The sequence below is a fragment of the Rhododendron vialii genome, chromosome 7a (assembly GCF_030253575.1).
Source record: "Rhododendron vialii isolate Sample 1 chromosome 7a, ASM3025357v1".
Taxonomy (NCBI): domain Eukaryota; kingdom Viridiplantae; phylum Streptophyta; class Magnoliopsida; order Ericales; family Ericaceae; genus Rhododendron; species Rhododendron vialii.
In genome coordinates, this window is record NC_080563.1 from 11,517,593 (window position 1) to 11,527,480 (window position 9,888).

At 38.5% G+C, this 9,888-nt stretch overlaps 1 protein-coding gene across 2 annotated transcripts; it reads right to left on the bottom strand.

The window, feature by feature from the left end:
• Window positions 1–4,322: 4,322 nt before the first annotated feature.
• Window positions 4,323–9,888, bottom strand: LOC131331860 (uncharacterized). Of its 2 annotated transcripts, none has more exons than XM_058365800.1 (7): window positions 9,617–9,888; window positions 6,775–8,430; window positions 6,477–6,633; window positions 6,243–6,390; window positions 5,905–6,150; window positions 5,305–5,604; window positions 4,323–4,926 (listed from the first exon to the last, which is right to left on the bottom strand). In XM_058365800.1, the coding sequence occupies exons 2-6, from the start codon at window positions 8,417–8,419 to the stop codon at window positions 5,326–5,328; spliced, it is 2,475 nt and encodes an 824-aa protein (XP_058221783.1). In that variant the 5' UTR covers window positions 8,420–8,430; window positions 9,617–9,888; the 3' UTR covers window positions 4,323–4,926; window positions 5,305–5,325. The 2 variants fall into 2 exon arrangements, with proteins under 2 accessions (XP_058221783.1, XP_058221784.1); XM_058365801.1 differs by having other exon boundaries at window positions 6,483–6,633; window positions 9,617–9,884.

Here is a 9,888-nt window from a genome sequence, read left to right on the forward strand (position 1 = left end):
CTTATGATGCTCATCGAACAGCTAAACATGAATAGGGGAGCGAGCTGTCCAAAAAAAAAAAACCAAGTGAGCCTTCGTGGGAATCAATGGTATTCGACGTGCTTAGATGCTCAATCCAAACACCCGTTTTTTCATATATACATATATATACGAAAAATAGAGTGTTTGAGTCAAGTATTCTACACACATCGGATGCCGTTGATTCCCGCGTTGGCCCTATCGTTTTTTTTTATAGAATTTTTGGACGGCTCGGATCGGCCATCCGGTGGCCAGGGACTGCCCGGCACGGCCATCGGTACGATTTCGGTGCTGGACCGTCTGTCCCTATAGGTTTTCCGGTTTATAAAACAATAGTCTAAGACCATCCACAGTGGTATATATAATCAAAAAAAGATAACCAAAAGTTGACACATCAGCTTTTGATTATTCACTTAAGAGGTTGTTAAGTTTAACAATGTTAAGCTTCACTATGGTCACTTCTAGTCCATAACCAAAATATGAGGTCCACTACAATTTCACTCTCTCTCCCCCTCTGTTTCCCGTAATTCACTTTCCTCCATGTACGTTTTTTATGGGTTAAAATATATCGATTCCCTTTCTTAATTTTGGAAAAAAAAATCGGTGACTTCCTTCCCTCCTATTATGATTTCTTTTTGCTTTTTTTTTTTTTTTTGGGGGGGGGGGTTAGAAACAGAAAAGAATAGTGAAACATTTTAATCCGGCAACGATGGGTTGAATAGTAGATGATCGAGAGATATTAGCTTCACTTTTGAAGGAAAAGAAAGATAAATAATTTGTTGGCGAAGTGAAAAAGATATAAAGTAGACGAAAAAACTTGGCTACATAAAATTTTTATTCTTTAATTTGATTTTTTTAACCAAAAAAAAAAGGAGAGTAGGCGAAGAAGAGAAGAAGAAAATACCATTTGAAACACGTGTGTATACAAATTTTGGAACTAGTTAACTTATGTGGAGTAGAATCCACAAATTTTGATTATTGAAAAAGATTGCTAGTTTTGATTATCCAAAGCCCAAAATTTGATTATTTCTAAGGATGTTGCTAAGTTTGATTATACCATTGTGAGCAATTTTTTGCACCAACATTATTAACTTTAAAAACAATTGACATTTGATTATACCACTGTGGATGACCTAATAGGACTTTAATTGAATGGAGTTTACCATAATTCTGATTGCTATAATTTAACAAATACTAAAACAAACAGACTTAGGTATCTCAGTATCTAATCACATATATACATTTCACATGCATGTATCACATACTCAGTGCCCACACATAGCACATACACGCACAACTCACACGCCAGTCCTTCACTGTATGCAACTCGGACAGCAGCGGCACTGCAACTGCTATTCCTACTTCTGATTCCCTCCAAGAAAAGAGAGGGGAAAAAGGTGAGGGAGAAGGTCCGGTCATGGCCACCGCCACATGCGGTGGTCCGCGAGAGACGGGGAGAGAGGTTAATTACCCTCTAATTTCCGGCAGCGCACAGAAGGAATCGAAAGTCGGTTGAATCAGAGGAGGGGTGCACGAACTGCTCCTCTATCTTTTCCTTCACCGTTTCCCCTTCTCTCTTCTAGCTGTTTCTTCTCTTTTTCTTTTTATTTACTATTAACAGTTTATGTACTCCTCCTACTGTTTCTGCATCTCTTTATTTTCTAACATATTTTGTTTTATGTAAAGTTTAATTGTACTCCTGGGTGAATTATATACATGTATTTCGGTGGCTGAAGTTGAAACAGGACCCAACTTTCCTTTCCAAAGGACACCTGTGATTCCTATGTCACCCCAACGTGGCAACGTGACACGTAGCATTGCGCACCCATTTGTTGTAATTTCTGTCCGAACGCATTTGAATTTCAGTCTCCGAAAAATCTCAAAAATCCAACATAGACTAATTAAAATATTTAGATCATTAAGGTATCGTTCGCTTCTTACAGAAAAGTATTGAACCCTTAAAATTATATCATGCTATCCTCGTGTCTTAAAAATGTCGACTGGAAATATTTCTTTAACCTTAATCATATTTCTTTTAAAATACCGTAACCTACTTAGCATCACGGTCGTGCATTTTGAGAAACTGGGCTTTACAAAAGGGTAATGATCACAAGGAGGTTCGTGGTTTGCCACATGATTGTAGACTTAAAATTTCATAATCGTATAGGAAATGGAATGTAAATCATAAACTTTATTACACCGGAATAATAAAGTGGTACAAGAAAAATAAAATTCAAACTACTTAAAAAAGTGAGTTCAAATGGATTTGAGTACGAGGTACTCGATAGTCTACTTTACTGAAAATAGAAAAGTGTTTTGAAGTGCTGCGTTTTGATTGGTGTTAGACCCGTTTTTCTTCTCTTAAACTAGTATTTATAGACGAACACTAAACCATTCCAAGTCCGGATGAAATTTCCTGTCTTCCCCACAAGCTACCAAGTCATGTCCTCCCATGTTGGTTTTTTTTTCGTTCATACTAGCGGTTACAAGCAGTTCACAGCAGTTGAGTTAGATCATGGGGTTATGTAGCAATTTCCCATTACTGATTTTTCTCCACTGCAAGTGTAAATCAAGCATAATGGGGCCATTTTGACAAAGTCAAATAGCCTTCCATTTTGATTCTAGAAGAATTCTATAACTGTTCCAATTTAGGATTTCCTTCAGTAACCGAAAAATAAAACATGGCCCAAGTTTCAAGACTAAAATTAATTGGGTCTTGGTCCAAATTACAAAATTAATGTGGCCCATTAATTTTCAGCCCGAGAAACTAATGAATATCGGCCCAATTTAATTAATACTAAATTAAATGACCTTTCAGTACTGGTTCGAGATTTGGTGCAAAAAACAGGTATAAACAGAGGATGCCAGAAAAGTCGATCTCGTCGACTCGAGGAGCGAAAAAGATTGGCGGCAGTAGAAGTCGCCAGTGAGAGGCGGCGGTGGTAAAGACGGCAGAGATAACGAGGAGGGGGTGCCGTCGTCAGCTTCCTCTCCATGGCTGGTTTGTACGATTTTTTGGAGGAAGATTTGATATGTATTAAAGGTGGGGTATTTTAGGTACTTTATTTAAAATGGGGCTTAGGTGGGTAGGATTTGACAATGGGTGGGCCTGGACAGGTAAAGGAAGACAAAAGAAGGTCAGCCGGTAAGAACCCCGGTTTGTATTATATTTGGCTTCCCGTGGTAGACTTTAGGGGTTGGGTTTCGGCCCGTATGATGTACTGTCCAACTTTGTGTTGGATTTTCCTTTTCCTTCTTCCCGTTTTTTAATAAATTTTTGCCTATCAAAAAAAAAAAAAAATGCAACGATTATAGACATTTTTTTTATATGCAAGTTTGAAGCTTATTCGTCCCTTTGTCCTCTTCATCATTCTTTCTTTTGCATGTCAATCGGTCGATACTTTTATTAGCTTCACTTCTTTCTTTTGCATGTCAATCGGTCGATACTTTTATTAGCTTCACGCTGAACCCGGTTCGAAAACTCTTATTAGCTTCACGCTGAACCCAGTTCAAAAAGTCTCCGTTTCAAGTTAGCAAAAAGATCGATAGATAGAGCATATTTGGCCGTGACATGAGCCGCCCTATTACAATTATAGGAAACAAAATGAAAAGAACAGTCCAATAAACAACCAAAGAAAGTAGAATCACTAATGAGGATATCCAGACTAGATTTAGTGGTACTTCCGCATTTCAGCATCTTGACAATCGCTTGGTATTCACATATGTTAATGATTGGTATTATTTGGAGGTTTACTAATAGGGATTTGTTATAAAACTAGTGCAATATAGATAAAGATTGCATAAACTAAATTGAGAATTGGACACAAATATATAAAAGATAGTTCTTATTGAACTACCAGAGTAAAGTCTTCTGGACTACTCAAATACGGAGTATTATTTAGAACTACTCTTGCTCTCTCTCTGCCTTTCCTTTCTTTCTTACAATTTTTTGTATGTCCCTTCCTTACCCCGAATGCCCTTTTATATAGGCAGATGGAAGAGGTAAGTGGGGAACCAAGACTTCAATCAACGGAAGAAAGCAGAAGCAAAAGCTTCAATCAAAGAAAGTAAACAGCATGTTGCGGGCATCCACTAATAATTTCATAGCAGGATTCAACATACTACGATTGGAAGTATTCGTCCCTTTGTCCTCTTCATCATCCACATATGTTATAGATTGGTATCATTCCTTGTGAATAATTCATATCGTAGATAGATAAATAAGTTTACATCGAAAAGAGAATAGGAGACACAAAAACTTCAACTTTTTGTTTAAATGGATTATCAATGCATGTGGGGTGAAGTAACAAATACGAATGTATTCATTTTATTTCAGAAAAAAACTATATCTAAATCCTAGAATTGACATTCAAGTCAAATGTTATAGAGGATTATTTCTAGAAAGGCTAGCAACTTAGCATAACCATGAGAGAGAGTACAAAGCAAAAGGAACATCAACCCGCGATCATGTCATCTTGTGGAACGATATATTTTGAAAAGGAAAGGCCAAATTACATGAAAACCCCCTCATCTACACATTGGTAATTTTCGAGATACTTCTGATTACACAACATTCCTGTAATTCAATACTTTGCTAATTAGCTCTATAAAATCCCTCAATTGACCCCCAATACCATGTTATCAAAAAACCAAATTCTTCGGCCAGGATTTGCTCCTTGCAGGAACTGAAACCAATTCAACCACCATCGAGTGGGAAAACCCAACTCAGTTTCTGCCGGAGAGGGTTTTGAGATTGAAAAGTGACTACAGGAGGCACTATTTTCCCGTTTCTTCCGATTGGGTCTGGTTTCCGAATGTACCCCGGAATTCCTCTGGCTCAAAGGGTTAGCTTGATGTCAGCGTCTCTTGCGTATCATTTTTACTAGAAGCTTCCTGATGGGTTGGTTCCTGAAAAATAGGAAAGGGGTGATGTTTTCGTGATCACTCTCCAAAGGGCAACACCCCTTTTTATAATCGGCAAAAATTAATCAGCAAGCCTACAGACTCCGCAAAACTTGATAGAAATGTATTTCTAGACTGCAAACAAACATTACCAGGTGATAATCTTAGAACCTACTCGTCGAAGTCTATAAAAGTAGACTCCTACTTGTTATGAAGTTTAGTGAAACAAATGAATTGAAGTTCAGAATGCAGAACAAGATGAAACATCGTACGTCGTCACTATACATCAAACATCGTCACTGTAACTACAAATAACACTTTCTATAGGCCTATTAACAATCACTCCAGAATGCAGATATCTAAACAAAAACAACCGTAGATTACCTTGAGATTGCACCATATCTTTCAGAGCCTTGCATTGATTCTATCCAAACATAATGTATCGTCACTCCTCGTAAAAGCAGACTTTTCTCCACGTTCCACCCGTTTGGATGTTGTACTGCTGCTGTTAGCTTGAGAACAAATGTAGGATAACGATTGCAGCCATGATACTAGTGCGGGTTTCCTTGTTACGTCATCAGAATCTGCAACTTGTGCATATAACTCGTTGAGAACCGAGTTCTGGCCTTCTCTAGGGAGTATAGCAACCAATTGGGCTAATTGTTTCATCAAGCTTGGTAGGACCTGTTAAAGGAAGCAGTCATCAATATTTTCACCTTCAAACTCAGTGACATGTCCGAATCTTTTCTACAACTGAAGGCAAGAGATACAAGGGCAAGTTGCTTGAGGTTCCATGCTTGCCTTCCCCCTCGAACCCACAACATATAATTTAATGGGCATAAGCAAAACCCCCAAAAGGGCCAAAACAATTACTTATCAAACGAAGATTTCCATACTGCTGAATTGGCCTCTTACAAGAAAAATGTACAAGGGGAAACATAAGTTATTAAGCAGATACAAATACAAATCATGAAATTTGTTTACCTGTATATCCACAATCGAGAGGAGCCTTAAAAGCAAATCTAGAAATTTTTTACAGGGCTCCAGTTCCCCTTGCCAATTCTGCCACAGATCATTCTCTTGAGTCATAACTTCACGGCAGAGGTCATGAGCTTTTTCAACAAGACTATGGATAGTGTAAAATATAGATGAGCTTCCAGCGGGAAGATGACGAACCAAGGCAGCAACTCCAGAAACAATTCCCTCAAAAGGGGTGATTTGAGGATATCCCTATAGTTATATCAACAAACAAAATAAACTGCTATTTTTCCACAAATTAAGCTCAGAATCAATCAGTATGACATCCAGTAGAGTTTGGGTACCTCTAAGGATCTCTGAATATAATAAAAAACAAGCTGCTCCTTCAGTAAAACTCTTTCATCCTCATCAGAGTCCTTCCCGGAAGATATAAATGCCACAAACACAGAATGAGAAGCCCGAGCTACTTTTCCATTAGGATGTCCGATATATCTAATCGAATACTTATTAAGGAACCAAAATTCAACAAGACAAAAATACCAACTCCTTCATAAATCTAGGTAATATATGTAGGATACAAGAACATAATTGGTGCAAGTGCAACCACCTTTCTAAATACAGGGACAGGTAAACATTCAATGCAAGTTGGAATCACCCGAAGGTAAAACAAGATCCGAGAGGTCTGCACCTCATCTTTCCACCATGCATGTTCTGTCATCTGCGAGCTGGAAGATCCTTCAAAGGAAAAATTAGATTTGGCTTAATTGGTTGCAAGTATTGAGCCAAAAATGTACCATTGTACCAATATTGTTTGATCAATTCTGCTTTTTATGTATTTACATTTGATAAGTACCGATACTGCTAACCAATATATACCTGGTTGATTAGTTAATTCTGAATAAGGAGGGATGGATTCTATAAACAAGATGCAAGCTAATTGATTCTCCTGGACAGTACCAACTACACTTCTAATTGTATCCATGTATTCTGGCAACCGAATCCTCCGGAAATACTCCATGCAAGAAAGTGATACTAATATCTCAACTGAAATCTCCATCTGCATTTCACGGGAAAATTTTGAATCTAACTTCTGCTTAGTGACAGCCAATGCAAATACTACAACCATAAGGAATGCAGATTCAGCTATCTGCTCTAAGTCCCCTAGTAACTCATCGTTGCTACCTCGAAGCGTCAGAGCAACTTGCCGATGTCCCAAGTAGGCATCTTGACAGTAGCCCCAAATCAGATTCTCCACCCTATTCTGGCTGTTTTCATCTGCCAAAACATACTGATTACAGAAAACACCTGTCATGGCCCCCGCTTCCTTAAAAGGAGCACTGTCTAGATGTTCTTTGACCTCATTAATCCCCAATTGCGACAAATTCCTCGGTTGCAATTTAAGAACCCTTGTATACAGAGCTTCTAAGGGAAAGATTTCAGTCAGTAATGCCGAAGCAAGGCATATAAGCAGAGGAGCTCGAAAAGAAAGAGAACCGCTTCTAGCCAAAGCCAAGGAAATGCACTTCAGGAGAAGACTCTTTTCAGGATCAGTACCTGATTTACTCAAATCTCCTGTATCAGGAATCAAGCCTTTTGCTACAGTTTCAATCTTTTCCTCTGCGGAAACTCTTAATCGCCTCAGAGCATTTGATGAAAATCTACTTGAAACCCTCAGAGCCCCGGCTGCAGCCATGACCGTGGCAAATGAAGCATGATGAGGATTTGAAGTCTCTAAAACTTCTTTGGTAAAAACATCAACCCTCTCCAAAGAATTGGAATTGATGGAGCTAGATAAAACCCATTCAATCAAATGCAGTATCATGAGCCCATTAGAGACAGTACGACAAGGCCCATCTTCTCTATTCCAAATTTCAAACAGAGAGTCCAGAATTCTGGAAAAATAAACATTTCCAGTAGAAGATAGAGCATACCCAATACCACCGAGAACATTTGGAACATGCTGCTCAGATGAGCCTATCAATTGGTATTCCTCTTCCAGTAGCCCACAGAGCAATTCCAAGCACAGGGTTTTGGATTTTTCTGACACAGAAGACGCAAGAGAAAAGGCACCCAGGAGGACAACTATTTCAGAGAAGAAGAAAGAGTTCTTACTGAAATCAAACTGAGTAGATAGAAGGTCAGAGAGAAATTTAATGGCCAAATCAACTAGGACTGGAGATGGTTTTGACGATTTCCTGATCCAGATATAAAGAAGCCTGAGAAAAAGAGGGTAAGTTTCAGGAGGAAGGGAGATATTTGTGGAGGATAGAATAGAAAGAAGCAGCCTTGCTTGGGGGTCAGCCACATAAAGTGAGGCTTGGGAATTAAGCAGTATCTTCAGAGACTGGTGGTGAAGGAGACTAAATGATTGATGTTGAAGAGAGTCTCTAAGATCAGACCATGCTTGAATGATGGCTCGGGCAGAAGAGGAAGAAGAACCTTTCGAGATGATGTTGCTACTACCACCACTGTTGCTCCTCAGCCATTCTTCAAGGAAAGGGATATGAGCTTGTTTAGCCATATTGTGCTTCCCTGCAAATAGGAAATTAAAACACAGAAAACAGAAAGATTCAGAATTTTAAAACAATTAGAGAAAAGCAACCCTTATATCAACCGATGTTGAAAGTCATTGTCACAATAATAACTCATTGTAGATGGTTGAGAACTCGAGCTCAACTGAAGTAATTTCTCTATGAAACTAATCCATCAAAGCAAGCACAACTAAGATACTAATTACTTTATGACCTTTCGGCTGGCACTCTGCAAGTGTATGTGTATCGTCCCACATCCTAAAAAGACCGGAAATTGTTCTAACATGGATCAGAAACACCTTGAACGGCAAACGACAATTCATCAAGAGATTAAGTTAGACTTGATTGTGCAACTAAATTAACTTCACCTCCGGACTGATGCACTGCGGTTGAGTTGAGATTTTACTGCCCCCTGCTCCGCTAGATGCCTAGTAGCAAAGGAATCTGCTGTATATATCCTCTCTCAATCATTTCTCATAAAACGTAAATAATGACGTGAATTCCAAGAGCAACTGAGAAACAATTTGGGTTAATGGAGCTGTTACTCAATTTTGCCCACAAAAGACAACAGGGAAAAAAATGACAACGAAAAAAATGCCAAGAGATGAACTTTCTTATCGTGATCAAAAAAAAAAAAAAACCGTAAATAATGATGTGAATTCCAAGAGCAACTGAGAAACAATTTGGGTTAATGGAGCTGTTATTCAATTTTGCCAAAAGCACCACAAAAGACAACAGGAAAAAAAATGACAACAACGAAAAAATGCCAAGAGATGATCTTTCTTATCGTGATAAAAAAAAAAAAAAAAAAAGAAGAAGATCTATTCTTATCATTTTTGGTCTCTGTTTAAGACTAGAAAGTATTTCCAAAAATAGTCTCAAGCCCTAGGGTCACAAATTCAGCCAAAATTCTCGAAGGCTTGCTGAAAAATCCAAACCTTGCTTGCAAACATCAGTAAAAAAGCTACAAGAAAAGAAAAAGATTTTCTTTGAACCATTGTAGCAAACAGGTACAAGGCAAGTGGTAGCAAAGCGAAGCCAAAACGGTCGATCTCCCTGGAAGAAGAAACATCGAACGACTAATGGTAATCTAACTTAATTAACCCGTTAAATCACAACTCTAGCAAAATCCAGACACACAAGAAGAAGAAAAAACAGTATTTTGAGCTGTAATTCATGGGTAATACCTTTGGCGTTAAACCATTGGGAGTTGAAAACGGAAGTAACAGAAGCTGTGTGGACTGTGTAGTCGGTACCACCCAGTTGGTAAAGACTCAGCTGTAATCTAAAACCGCTCCGAATTCTTCGAAATTGCACTACCACGAAGAAAGCCAGAAAAAGAATTTCAATCGAACAGGAAAAGGCAATGGAAAACGACTCGATTTGACCGAACGGGAGCGCTCTGCGAAAATTAACCAACTTCTACTAGTTGGACGTTCGAGCGTGACGTTCTCGAGTC

Bases quoted from the DNA above. Each gene is read 5' to 3' on its own strand.
- LOC131331860 (XM_058365800.1), bottom strand. From the start codon at position 8,419: ATGGCTAAACAAGCTCATATCCCTTTCCTTGAAGAATGGCTGAGGAGC. The intron at 6,634-6,774 runs GTATATATTGGT...TTTCCTTTGAAG, and splicing joins AGAATTAACTAATCAACCAG to GATCTTCCAGCTCGCAGATG. The intron at 6,151-6,242 runs GTACCCAAACTC...ATATAACTATAG, and splicing joins ATATTCAGAGATCCTTAGAG to GGATATCCTCAAATCACCCC.